Below are 14,721 nucleotides of genomic sequence, written 5' to 3'. Positions count from 1 at the left end.
TGTAGAGTTTACGCGAAAGGATTTGGTTACAATTTTAGCGACGTGCACTAGCAATCTCCAGTGTAAAACGCTCTCCTGAAGATGGATAAACGGTTGTCAAACGAAATAACGTGGCAAAATGTCGACGTCAAACTGCTGCAATCCCCAAATTTTATGGAGTAATAAATAAATTGCCGTAAAATAAGGCCTGTGTGAACGAACCTTAAAATGCGGTCGAATCTTCTGGATGCATGACTGATGTACTGTAGCAAAGCGATTGCGCTCTCGTGTTTCCTGTGGTGAGTCTTATACTGTTGTTACCCTCGGTCAGTGAATCGCTGGAAGGGCCCCGGGTGGAGCGGCCGACGCAGCCGCTGTGCACGGACCCTCAGGAGCAGGCGGGCCACGCGCTGCTGCTGGAGTCGGCGCTGGAGGACAGTTCCAACTGCCCGGGCTCGCCGCGGAACGTCGCGCTCTACCTGCTGCTCGCCGTCACCGTGCTGGCGCTCCTCGGCGGCATCGGCGCCTTCTGCCACTTCCGCAGGTGAGCCTCTAAACTCACCCTGCAATCTTTGCATTACGAGTGGTTGTTCAACTTCTGCCGGTTTGCATCTTAACGAAACAGTTCACGGATAAACCGCTGAACTTTAGTGTCCTACGAGCGTAATATTTCGATAAGCGACCAGATTGCCATCATCATGTGTGCTTAAGGACTTGACACCTTGGCAGTAGACGCAGCGCTTTCACCTCAGCGCTTATTCCTCAGTGTGTACCGGAAGACGTCCGCCGACTCATCAGGCGTCATCTCAAGGAACATAAAAACGTTCGTCCACGAGGAGCTAGTGATGTCACAGCATGGAATTTCGGTGTTTTTTTTTTCTCATAACACTGCGAAGCGTGAAAGAAAAGAAAACCTTCCATTTTTGCCTTGTGCATCGGAGCGTGACCAGTGGTATCCAGCATCGGTTTTACACCACAAGCAAATTTAAAATACGCTTAATTGAAGCCACACAGAGCTACACTCCATGTTACGTGTTTTCTATATCATCTACATTTTCAGTTATACAATTACTCAGCATGTAACCTCCCCAGAGAAATTTGGAAGACAATATTTAAATGTTAACGGCAATAGAACCTAGTGTAACCTCCCAGCAAATAAAATAATTTATTGACAATGACAATTAAATCAGAAATAGCAATCTGAGCCAAATGTAAGCTGCCCACAAAAATGTAAGACAATTCAATGATAATGAAATCTCAGTGACAATGAAAACGCATATAGACCGAAATGTCGATCTTAGGCCCTGTGCAACTTTACATTTAAGTGAAACTTTTCTTTAAGGAAATGCATGGGAAACTTTCTTTCAATTCAAATGATTGTTTTCTAAAAAACTTGGTTTGAAAACAAAATTATTATTGGGGCGATTCTTGAACAAATTAATTACACTTAAGATGCATTACATTATCAGATGAGCGCAATGCTGCTTCATTACCTTATTTAAAAATATATACCTCGTCCTGAATCTTGACCAGAGCCCCATGTCGACGCCCGCCGACTCCTCACACACAACTGCGACTCTCTCTCGCGCGCTACTACATGCTCTCGCGACTCGCTACGTACAACTGAAGTCTCTTGCAACTCGACCGCAACTGCACCTGCCGATTCCCTACATGCAACTGAACTCTCGCGCGGTCAAGCGCAGACTAGCAACGATAAATAACTCTCTGGTCAGAGATTCTGTCATGCCTCGCCATCGCTGTACTAAATACATACGCGTTTCAAGCAGTTCACTGCATGGCGCGTGGCGGAAAGTACCTCATACCATCATTAGTTATTTCCTTTCATTTCCCAGTCGCAAATAGAGCGCAGGGAAATGACTGTTTGTAAGCCTCAACGTGAGCTCCAATTTCACGTATCTTCGTGGTCCTTACGCATAATGTATATCGGATGCAGGAGCATCATTACGCAATCAGCTTGAAATGCGCGTTCTGTAAATTTTCTCAGTAGTGTTCCTCAAAACTTATGTCGCCTTCTGTTCAGGAATTTCCATTTGAGTTATCGAAGCATGTCCGTAAGACTTGCTTGATGTTAGAACCTACCAGTAACAAATCCAGCAGCCCGCCTGTGAGCTGATTCGGTGTCTTCCTTTAATCCGATATGGTACGAATCCCAAGTTCTAGGGCAGTACTAAGGAATCGGTCGCCCTAGCGTTTATATACGACCTCCTTTACATATGTACCGCACATTCTTAAAATTCCCCCAATAAACCGAAGTCGACCACCTGCTCTCCGTACCACAGTCCCCACATGCCCGTTCCATTTCATATCGCTTTGCAGCGTTATGCCCAGATATCTAAACGATGTGACTGTGTCAAGCAGGACAATACTAATCCTGTATCCAAACATAGCGTAAGTGACATGAATATAAGCTGCTTAAAACCAGCAGCAGATTGAAGATCCCTCGAAACTGCGTCCTTTTAGGTGCGTTTTGTTATAATACCGTTGCAGGAAATAACATATCAGTAGTCAAAGACTTCTCATATGCGATACGTTTTGTGTTTTAATTTGTTTGCTAAAAAAGCATAGTGTACCAATGCCACGGCACAACGCAACGACAATTTATCAAAAGTGTGTCGCTTTTGGTGCAATTTTTATGTTATACATCAAATGATGACATTTACAGCTACAGCCTTTTTCACATCATATATAATGTAACTTAGCCGCTGCTGTTATATAGAAGCCGTAGCATAGTAGGTAGCGTCGTAAAACAGCAAGGGAACAGTTCGTTCAAAATATTTTTCCTGCTTTTGTTTTCTCCACGATTAGGGGATTTCTTAATAATGTGATAGTTTTTCAGTAACGGTCGGGCTGTTTGTTATAAATAATATATTTACTAGGATTCTTGTTGCTTAGGCCAACGAGTGGAATGTTTTCCCAGTCACCAGAAATTTCAACGTGACCGCCAATGTGTCATAAAGTAAACACAGGTTGCACAGTAGACGTTTTTGTTATTACGAAAGTTTGTGTAAAAGATAAATACCTATTAGTCGGTTTCATGGGGTACCTCTTGTTTGTATCTTTCCGGGAAATATCACTCATAACATTGAAAAGTCTGTGATTTTGCATTCGAATGAAATTACCAAACAAGTCTCCATCCTGCAAATTAAGTAATGAATACGTTCATCCACAGTATGGTACTTAATACAACACTGAGAAAATGGATATTATGCATCCGTAAAATGACATAAGACGTTATAGAGTAACTATATTTATTTTAAAATCGAGAGACAATTTTACTAACGAATATTTTCTACTTGTATGTATTTCACACCGGCGTTCAACACGTTTATTGTTCCTCTACCAGCAATTCGGTTTTCAAGCCATCGACGAGTCCAGAATCTTCCTCGAGAATTTTTCTGCTCTTCCTCGACTGCCCTAACAGAGCTAAGGCCATCATCTTATGTGCGCTCATTTTCATGAACGAACTGCGTGGTTAGGATCCCACGTCACCTACTGCTGGACAGCACTGCGGTCGCAGAACTCGATGAGGAGCACGTTGTGTTGCGTGAGGTGTAGCTGGTCGTTTCAGAGTGTGCAGCGACCTTGACGGATACCACGTCGGGTGTGCTTCGCGACGTCAGACAAGACCCGGACGATGATGGCTTTACATGCGAACAGCTGGCACCACACAACACAGAGGAAAGGCGTGCTGGAATCACTGATACGTACAGCTCGCATCCTCTCGAGCAATGTAACTCTTTCCCGAGAAGGTGGTGTTCTGGAAGAATGGGATGAGGGAGTGGCAAATCCGGAGATCCCTACGTTCTACATCAGCGGTACAACCGGCGGAAACAAAAGATGAATCTCCCTTTTGTAGATCATTATCCGGATAGACGACCAATTGTCCTGAGACACCAAGCGAAGGCAGTTCTCTGCCCACCACCTGAAACAGGGCTCTGCTTGTTAGTATCGAAGACGACATCGGACTGCGGAAATACGGAGACTGTCAGATATCCTGTCAATGTGGCAAGACCTACATAGGCTACACTGAGCGTACTGTTACAACACATCGTGTTACGAACCCTCCCAATAACACCACGTGCCGTGGCGAGTGCATTGGCGCTAGCGAAAGGCTGGATACAGGAGGAGTCGATAAGAAATTGAGGAATATGAAATCAGGTGGAAGTTTCTGGACTTTCCGAAGAGAACGAAACCGCTGCTAAATCCGTGATTTGCGTGTCAACGCTATTTCGTCTTACACAAAGGTTCCCCCGCGAATTACCCTATCAAAATAATCACAGGAAGGAAGGAGACGTTATAGTAGCGATTCTCTCGGTACGGACGAACCGAAATTTGGAAGTAGATTTCGGCTACCGTCATTATGAGAGCGATTAATTAGTTGTCAGATACCGCGGGTCCGTTAAATAGGTTTAAATTTAAACTGGGCCTCTTCTCTGCCTTGAGACGCACATAAATACAGGAAAGCCTGCCATTCTAACGGCGGGAGGCAGCACCTCGTTTGGAAACCTCTGAGGCAAAAAAGGAAACGGCCAGTTCTGTGTTCCATCAGGCGACAGCTAGCCACTTGACCGCCCAGGAAGCCGGCACTAGAACTGTATTTTCAGCCCTATGAACATTAGTCTGAGGTGCTGGTCAGCTAACAAAACTTGTGAACACAGCCATTCCGGGGCATTCTGCAGCGTCCTCTTGCAAGGTCCACCGGCTGTCGTCTCGCCTGCGACAGCGTCTCGTCTGTACGTACGCTCCACCGCGCTGAGCCCCCTCCCCCTTCCGTCGCCTAAGCTTATTTCTTATGCTTCAGTATTCTTTCTCCGAACTATTCTCAAGATAAATTTGTGTAGTCGTTGATCAGTTTTCTTCTGTATGTAATTTTGTGAAAGTTTTATGTCAGTTGATGCTGCCGTCGGTGTCTTCTTCTGTACTGATGTCACAAAGAACTGAGGTGACAAAAGTCATGGGATACATCCCAATATCATGTGGGACCTCCTTTTTCCCGGCGTACTGAAGCAACACCACATGGCATGGACTCAACAAGTTGGTGGAAGTCCCCTACAGAAATATGAACCATGTTGTCTCTTTAGGCACCATTAATTGCGAAAGTGTTGCCAGTGCAGGATTTTGTACACTAACTGACCTCTTGAGTATGTCCCATAAATGTTCGATGGGATTCATGTCGGGCGGTCTGGGTGGCCAAATCATTCGCTCGAAGTGTCCAGAATGTTCTTCAGACCAATCGCGAAAAACTGTGTCCAGATGACAACATGCATTGCCATCCAGAAAAATTTCATCATTCTTTGGGAGCATGGAGTCTATGAATGGTTGCAGATGGTTTCGAAATAGCCGATCATAGCCATTTCCACTCAATGATCGGTTTAGTTCGACTAGAGGTTGCATTCCATTCCATATATAGTCCACACTACTACGGACCTATAACCAGCTTGCACAGTGCCTAGTTGAAAACTTGGATCCATAGCTGCTAGGGTTCTACTTCACACTTGAACCCAACTATCAACTCTTGCCAACTGAAATCGGAGTCTTGTAACCAGTCCACGGTTTTCTTGCCATCTAGGATCCAGCCGATGTGGTCATGGACCCAGGACAGGTGCTACAGGCGATGTGTCGTTAGCAAAGGCACTCTTGTCGGTCGCCTGATCTCATAGCTCATTAACGTCATATTCCGCTGCCTTTTACTAACGCACATGTCGTCGCAGGTTCCACAGCGATTTCTGCGATTATTTCACACAGTGTTGCTTGTCTGTTAGCAGGCTAAAAACTCTAGCCAAACACCACTGCCCTAGGTCATTAAGTAAAGGCCGTCGGCTATTGTGTTGCACGTGGTGAGAGGTAATGATGTTCTCGGAACGTTCTTGACACTGTGGATCAGAGAACATGGGATTCCCTAACGATTTAAAAAGTGGAATGTCCAAGGAGTGTAAAAAAAAATGGTTCAAATGGCTTTGAGCACTATGGGACTTAACTTCTAAGGTCATCAGTCCCCTAGAACTTCGAACTACTTAAACCTAACTAACCTAAGGACATCACACACATCCATTCCCGAGGCAGGATTCGAAGCTGCGACCGTAGCGGCCGCGCGGTTCCAGACTGTAGCGCCATTAACCGCTTGGCCACCACGGCCGGCCCAAGGAGTGTACCTCAAACTATCATTCCGCCTTGAAAGAGCGCTAATTCCCGTCTTACGGCCACAATCAGGTTGGAAACTTTTTCACATGAATCACCTGAGTACAAAATTAATGACAGCTCCACTAATACACTATCGTTTTATACCTTGTGTACGCGATACTGCCGCCGTCTGTATAAGTGCATATCTATGTCCCACACTTATGTCATCTCAATGCACATTATTTTCTAAATCTCGTGTTTACGAATGTTGCGATTCCTATCACCTTTCCCCAGTTCCGTGCTGGTCAGTGGCTCCCTGCAAGTAGGGTCGTAATCCATACCTTTCCGCGGTCTGATACTGGGTAGAATATGAATATGAAATCTCAACGGTCTGTCAACACTTATAACGCCTGATAACTGGGGCAAGCTCTTTTGATTCAGGCCGCCTGGGACACGAGAACTGTGACAGTCAGGCTACAGTGTGTAAACTTTTAGATGGCTGACTTCTCCCTAGTCCTGAATCGGTAGAAGTCGGTAAACGTCGCGAGGCTTCGGTAGGCACGCAGTTTCGACTGCTGCCAACATTACGTAGCTGACTGTTGTACGAGGTAGCCATTGTCGTCTGCTTCGTTATTGTTTTGCGCTGTACTCTTCTGCGTGTTTTTATTGTGCAGTTGTGCTGAGCATTATCAAAATGAGTGAAGAGGCAGTTGCTGGCCCATCTCGAGAGTCGCCAACAACCCCTACCCCTACCGATAGGCCTACGGTTAGAAGGAAACCAGTATTACGTAGCGATGCTCACAAAATTATATTGCGTGTGATTGAATGCTGCGAAAGGGAAAGGGAGCAGAAAAAATTGCTTCACCCCATTTACAAATCTTCAGTGAGAGCTGCTACATACACAGGACAAAGCATGCGTAGCACTGAAACATTCAAACAGTTTTCCAAGAATCATCCTGGCGTATCACCACAAACGCCTGACAAGAAAAGGTGAGTTTCCATTTCAGATATTTTCTTCGCGATCACTTTGAAGGAGCCCCCTGTTTCGTCCGAATTACCTTACATTTCATTTTTCCTTGCTACCGTATTGCTTTGTATGGAAACACCACTGGTTACAGTATTATTTCGAAACACATTCACATTACAGTACATTTCCAAATTCAAAAAAATACATGCAGTGCAGAAGGCATTTTCTTATAAATCTTTCTCTCTCTTTTAACTTAGGAAAAGCAGCGGGGAAATCGAAGTAATGATCGATGATTTCAACCAGCGTGTCATTATTCAGTGCGGAAGATTGCGCCGTGCCTGCGAACACTGCTTCCAGTTTTGCACGACAAAATAGGCTGGAAGTGGAGTACTGTCTCGCTGAGAAAAGTACTTTTGTCTATGGGATTCATATGGCGTAAGGTGGAAAACAAGACGAATGTGTTGTTAGAACGTCCAGACATTATGCACTGGCAATCTCGTTTCATTGTTGACATGAAGAACTTCAGGAAAGCAGGCAGAGAAATATTTTATCTCGATGAATCGTGGATCGATAATAACTTAACGTTTAATAAATGTTGGCAGAGGATAATGTGAGCGCATAGTAGACAAACATACTTACATTCATTTTTATATATCTATATAGATTTTAATGTACATGACGATTCCAGTTTCGTTTACGAACAGCATTTAAAGCGAGTTTTACTTCCAAGCCTTTCGTCTGCTTTCGTGTAAGCATGACGCGCAATTTGTAGTGCCAGCACTGCAACTGGTAGGCGTTCCTTCTCCCCCTCTACGGCTCCTCTCCCCTCGCCAGCCAATGCTTGCTTCCTCCTCTCCCCGTACTCCCCTCACAACTCGGTCGTCATACAGTTAACACACTGTACGTGAGTTAGCGCACTGTGCCGAGAACACCAGCGGAAGTAGCAACCTAACAAGTCGGCAGCCGCCAAACATTGCCCACTCTAACAACGCGCAACGGATTATGACCATACTAATATTCCGACATGGACATCTAACTTCTGGGGCAGTGTAATTAAATAAGCTATCGAGATTCGAGTAAGGGAACAGCTAATCATTCGTGGTAGCTGGTACATCCTTAGTAAAGCCTGGGAAACCGCAGTTAGATTGGGAACAGGGAGGAGATACCTCACAAGGAACTGGCTAGCGGGGCTGGCGGAGGAATAGCAGAGATGCCGCGCCAGCATGAACACCTAGGTGGGAACCTAGGACGGAACAACGTGTCGGCGAGAGGAGTGGGGTGAGGAGGGGGGGTTGGAGAGAGACACTGGGTGCAGACGCCTGATAGAACGGCAGATCGGACAAAGGCGGCAAGAGATAAAGTCGTCGCGCCGGCCCCCAAGCCGTCAGTTCATCAGCGCTCTTCATGACGACAACGTAGTCACTTGCCGTGATATTTTTCGGCTGGAAACTGACATCCAACTATTCCCCCGTGAACCAACTGATCATTTGTGTCGCTGTTATTTTTTGAATTTGATTTTTCGTGCACCAAAACCTGTTTCGGATCATCTTCCAAGAGAAACGGGTGTTCGTAATTCGAGGTTAGTAGGATAAGGGGATTAAGTGGAATTAAAAAGCAGAATGAAAGGTGTCAGTGATACAATTCGCTGATGGCTTTGTAGTCCTCGATGAAAGTGAAGAAGAATTACATGGTGTACTGAATGGAATGAGTATTCTGATGAGTACAGAATAGGGATGCAGACTAAACCAAAGATAGACGGAAGGCGAAAGTAACTATTACTAATAGAAATGAGACTAGTAACACCGAAATTGGATACCCTGGAGTTGAGAAAATTAAGTAATTCTCTTAATTGGGAAGCAAAACAACACTTGACTGGCGAAGCAAGGAGGGCATAAAAAACAGATTAGCACATGCACACAGGGCATTGCTGGACACGAGAAGTGAAGTCTGCTGCTATCAAGAAAGTTCCTGAGAATACTTTTATGGCAGACAATCATGGACTGGTGGATTATGAGAAAGCGGACAAAGAAGGCAGTTGAATAGTTTGTGATGCAGTCCTTTGGAAGGGTATTGACAATCAGGTGGACCGGTAACAGAAGGTGGAGGTGTTCCGTAGAACGGACAGTATAGCCATATGATTGTGAATCATTTTCCATCTTCAAAAACAATATCTTCACCATGAAGCGTGGGATATTTTCAGATTAATTAAGTTTCGTTAAAGTTTTAAGAATTTTACCTGACTTCAAAACGGAAATTTTTGTTAATTTCCGATAGCTTAAGTTTCAAAATATATTGAACTTGCAACTAGTTTTCGTTTAATTTCACTTCACGTACTGAAAATTGCTGTGTAGTAGAGTAATAATATAATAGAGAGACGACTAAATACATTGTTGACAACATTTTCCCCATTGTAAAGCTTTTAAATTTCAGAAGAATATTTGTTCCTGGGTACATGACGTTGCTGCACTTTGGAACATATGCTACTTTAGGAAAAAATGTAATTTTCCGAAATAATTTTTGTGATTCCAGAAAAAGACTGCAGAACATAAGAATTAATGTCATAATTTATAAATGGAATAACAAAATATATTTAGGGGAAACTGTGAAAGCTGTCTCTCTGAAATGTACAACCAATGTTTCTGTTCTTGCAGATATGAAATAACGTACATTATTCACCTGATGAAAATGCGACGCGAGAGAATGGCTGCTTTGAGGCGCAATCCAGCCAGCTACAAGTACGACGCCTTCGTCTGTTACAGGTGAGTATATCAGTTAAACTCACTACTCTGCGAAAATGTTTAGGGCAGCAATTTATCTGTGTTTCCTATAGTCACGTGGGTATCGTTCTACAACAACCTGCCTTAGTTTAAGAGTTCTTTTAACTTGAAACACAAAGAGATACCAGTGACAGAGCGCAATGGCGTAGTGGTCAAGGCAGAAATGTCTCATCGGGCCGGCCGGTGTGGCCGTGCGGTTCTAAGCGCGTCAGTTTGGAACCGCGTGACCGCTACGGTCGCAGGTTCGAATCCTGCGTCGGGCATGGATATGTGTGATGTCCTTAGGTTAGTTAGGTTTAAGTAGTTCTAAGTTCTAGGGGACTGATGACCTCAGTAGTTAAGTCCCATAGTGCTCAGAGCCATTTGAACCGTTTGTCTCATCGGGAGGTTCGAAGTTCCGATCCGCTTAAGGCAATTAAGACTTAAGATTTACCTCCATCAGTTGAGGTGGATGCCGAAAGAGTTTCTTTGAAAAGGATGCCAGACGTCGATCATCGTTGAGAAACTCAACTTGATTATCAGTGCTGTTATGAAAAGCTCGTACCGGCGTATCGATGGCTGAGACATTTGCGACATGCGTCGAAGCCTATAAAAATACTTACGTGGAGCTGATTTCACTGACGCGCATTGTAATAAAAATAGCATCCGGAAGTGTAGCGAGAGACAAATAAATTATTTCAGAATTCCAGCATTATCTACGAAGTGAATTTATTAAAGCCTTACAAACTACATCAATGACCACGTGGTATAATACACCGACATATTCAAACAGTACATTTTCTCAGTTAATTATTGATCTGAATAAATCTTAATGTAACGTCCCTCGCAGAACTGCGAGATAAAGGTTATGTGAGAGAAGCAGAACGAAACTCGCACAAACCGCCTTAGAATACCAACCTGAGACGAACGATAAGAGACCACTCGTATTAGAAAGTACCCGTCTTGTCGTTGTGTGTTAATGAGTAACCGTTCCACGACACTGATGTACTTCTCTAAGTTTCTTAAATACCGATGAACCGAGTCTCAGTGGAAAAGCTACACTGATTGAGTCGAAATATTGCGACTACTGCCCATCGCGAGATGAAATGGCGCATGGTGGCGTTGCGAGCTCGAGACGCGCTCGTGAAAGTATATAAGCGGAGCAGAAACCAATGGGGGAGTCATCGCAACGAGGTGCAAGTGCGGGGACCCGCTGGAATCAGTGACTTTGATGAAAGACCAGATTGTTATGTCTTGCTCCTCAGCACGAGATAGTCTGCTATCGGTCTTGGTACTGTCGTGAGCATCTCTGAAAAGTGATTGAGGGACAATGGAACAACCGGCATGAGAGAAGATGTGGGACGTTCTGGCCTCTTTAAGAGATGATAGGCCACCCGCACCCAGAAAAATCTGACTACAGAGTACAACGCGAGTGCAGGTGCGTAAGATTTCGAATCACAGCGTTTAAGGTGGGGCTCCTAATCAGATGACTTCTGCGTTTTCCAACGTTGGTCCAAAGAAACCGTAAATTACGATTTGAGTGGGCACGTAATCGTCGAGGTCGGACGGTTGATCAATGATAATGAGTCGCGTGGTCGGTTGAATTACATTTCTTGTTACGTCAGGTCGGTGGTGGTGTCTGGGTAGGCCACCACTAAAGCGAACGGCAGTTGTTGACATTCACCGCGCAACAGATACTTGCCATGGGGAAAGGTGGGGAAGAGATGGGTTCAGTTTGAAGTTATAATGTGTACAGGATGTTCACCATGGCTGCTGCGGGATCTGTGGTAGTAATTGAAGGTACCATGTTAAATGTAGGCTGAGTCAATATTCTTGTGAACCACGTGCACCCTTTCGTTCGTGTCTTCTCCGAGGACAGTGACATTTTCCACCGGGTTAGCTGTCATTGTCCCAAAGCCAGAATCGTCCTACTACAACACGACAGTGAACTCATGTTGGTGCCTGTACGATCAAATTAACCTGTTCTAAGTCAATAGGACACATTTGAGACGCTACTGAGTGCCCTCTGGGCACCGAAAAACCAACGACCCTTAATTTAACGGGAATTGCGCCACCTGTGCATACACATTTGAGCGATATACTCGTACCTGCGGAAATCTACCGAGAACTTGACGAATCCTTGAAACGCAGAACCACTCCTGCATTACGTTCCAAAGATGGACTAACACACTATCTAGCAATTTCTGATAAAGTTTTTGCTCAACAGTATGTGTACTACAGACCGTTCTCTGCATCTGCATAGATCTACATAGCTACTTTGCAAGCCACCCTGCATTGCGCAGCGAAAAGTACCCTGTAACACTACTGGTCATTTCAATTCCTGTTCCACTCGCCAATAAAACGAGGGAAAAAAGGAAAAACGACGGAATTACGCCTCCGTATAAGCCCTGGTTCCTTGTATCGTATCTTCGTGGTCATTATGCGCAGTGTATGTTGCCACAGTAGAATCGTTCGGCAGGCAGCTTCAAATACCGATTCTTTAAACTTTCTCTACGGTGCTTCTCCAAACGAACATCGCCTTTCCTTCAGGGATTCCCATTTGTGTTCCCGAAGCATCTCCGTAACATTTACGTGTCATTCGAATCTACCGATAACAGATCTAGCAGCCACTCTCTGAATTGTTTCGATGTCTTCCTTCCGTCCGACCTGGTACTACTTCCAAACACTCGAGCTATACTAAAGAATAGATAGCAACAGCATCCCCTATGCCTTCTCCTTTACAAGCGAACCACACTTTCCTAAGGTTCTCCCAATAAACCGAAGTCTAGCATTTGCCTTCCCTACCACGGTTCTCAAATCCTCGTTCCATGTCATATCGCTTTGCAACGTTACGCCTAGGCATTCATATAAATTGACCGTGTCAAGCAGGACTCTATTAATGCCGTATCCGAACATGACATATTTGTTCTTCCTACTCACCAGCATTAACTTACATTTTCCACATTTAGAGCCAACTGCCATTCACAATTACATCCTGCCATTTACCTACGTCGCCTTTTATCTTCCTACTTCTTACCGTCAGCGACATCAACAAACAATCACAGATTGTTGCTCACCCTGTCCGCTAGATCATTTACATGTACAGAGAACAACAGCCGTCGTATCACTGTTCCCTGGGGCACTCCAGACGATACCGTTGTCTGTGATGAATACTAGCCGTCGATGATAATATACTGGTTTCCATAATTAATGAAGTCTTCGAGCCACTAATATCCCTGTGACCTTATTCCATATGCTCGTACCTTCGATAACAACCTGCAGTGGGGCACTGTGTCAAATGCTTTTCTGAAATCTAGAAATGTGCAATCTGCCTGTTGCCCTGGATCAAGAGTTCGCATTATATCATGTGAGAAAAGGTTAAGCTAAGTATGGCACGAGCGATGCTTTCTAAATCCATGCTGATTCGCTGACATAAGCTTCTCGATCTCAAGAACGTTTACTCTAATCGAAATGAGAATATGTTGAAAGACTCTGCATCAAACCGCATTTAGAGATATCGGTATGTAATTTTGAGGGTCCGTTCTTTAATCCTTCTTGTGCAGAGGAGTCATCTGCGATTTTTTCCAGCTGCTTGGGGCTTTGTGCTGGGCGAGAGATCTACGACAAACGCAAGCTAGGGGCCCATACCGTAGAGCCGTAGAGTATGCTTTGTAGAACCGAATTGCGATTCCATCCGGACATGGTGATTTATTTGGTTTCAAATCTTTCAGTTGCGTCTCCATGCCAGGGATGCTTATCAGTACGTCGCAGCTACGGGAGTCTGTCCGACGGTGGACTGGCGGTATGTTTGCACGATTCTTACTGTGTGAACAGTATCTTGAACATGAAATTTAAAACTTCTGCTTTCGTTTTGCTGCCTTCAACTGCCACACGACACTGGTCAGCAAGGGACCGAATGGAAGCCTTCGACCCGCTTAGCGATTTTGATATGTAACAGAATTTTCTCGGGTTCGCTGCCAGATCTTTTGCCAAAATATGTCGGTGGCAGCTGTTGTATGCTTGGCGCATAGAACTTATCACAGAAGCACACTCTCCTGAACTTTGCTTGTCGTCATTTGTGCGTTCTCTTTTGAACCGAGAGTGTAGCAGCCTCCGCTTCCTCAGCATCTACCGAATTTCGTTATTAAATCATGGAGAATCTTTCCCATCTTTTATCCCCTTACTAGGCACGGAACTCTTCAGACGACGATTTACTGTCTGCTAAAACTCTGCCCATGATTCCTCTACGTCCATCTTACTGAAACTAAGTGATGTCAATTCACTGTCTAAGTGAGATTCCGACAACAACCTATCTGCTCTATCTAGTAGAAACACTCTCTTAGCCTTTTTGATTGATTTATTAACTTTCGCAACTATAATTAGTATAATGATTGCTAATTCCTGTTTCTACACTGAGAATTGTCGGTAAAGGTCCGACCTATTTGCAGCTACAAGATCTAAGATATTTCCATTGCTTGTGGGCTGACGAACTAGCTACTCAAGACAGTTTTCAGAAAACGTTTTCAAAAGTATTTCGCATGATTGTCTGTCCGTAGACCTGCAATGAATCCGCAGACCAACTATTATTGCACGATTTGTGTATTTTCCCACTACTGACGGTAGACTCTCTTTCAGTGACTCTAGAGCTGTCGCAGTGGTATCAGGTGGATGGCAAAAAGACACAAAAGTGAACTTGGTTTCACCGACGCCTGTCATACGCGACCAGGTAACTTTACTGTCACACTCAACTTCGACCTTAATAGAGACAACATTTTTGCCAACGGCGATAAACGCTTCCCCTCCTATGACCTCTAACCTGTCTTTCCAATTTACATTCCGTGACTCGCTAAATATCTCAGAGCTTTCGGCCAGCTCTAG

At 44.5% G+C, this 14,721-nt stretch overlaps 1 protein-coding gene across 2 annotated transcripts in view; it reads left to right on the top strand.

Moving 5' to 3' along the window:
* LOC124619795 (toll-like receptor 2) overlaps nt 1–14,721 on the top strand; it is a 147,204-nt gene that overhangs the window by 114,193 nt on the left and 18,290 nt on the right. For both annotated transcript variants that reach the window (XM_047146389.1, XM_047146398.1), the window contains exons 9-10: nt 311–523; nt 9,739–9,846. In XM_047146389.1, coding sequence (XP_047002345.1) covers nt 311–523; nt 9,739–9,846 — 321 coding nt within the window. The remainder of the gene's footprint in view (nt 1–310; nt 524–9,738; nt 9,847–14,721) is intronic.

Source organism: Schistocerca americana, chromosome 1, assembly GCF_021461395.2.
Source record: "Schistocerca americana isolate TAMUIC-IGC-003095 chromosome 1, iqSchAmer2.1, whole genome shotgun sequence".
NCBI classification, from domain to species: domain Eukaryota; kingdom Metazoa; phylum Arthropoda; class Insecta; order Orthoptera; family Acrididae; genus Schistocerca; species Schistocerca americana.
Note: the sequence above shows the minus strand (reverse complement) of the source record. Positions and strands in the feature narration are given on the sequence as shown.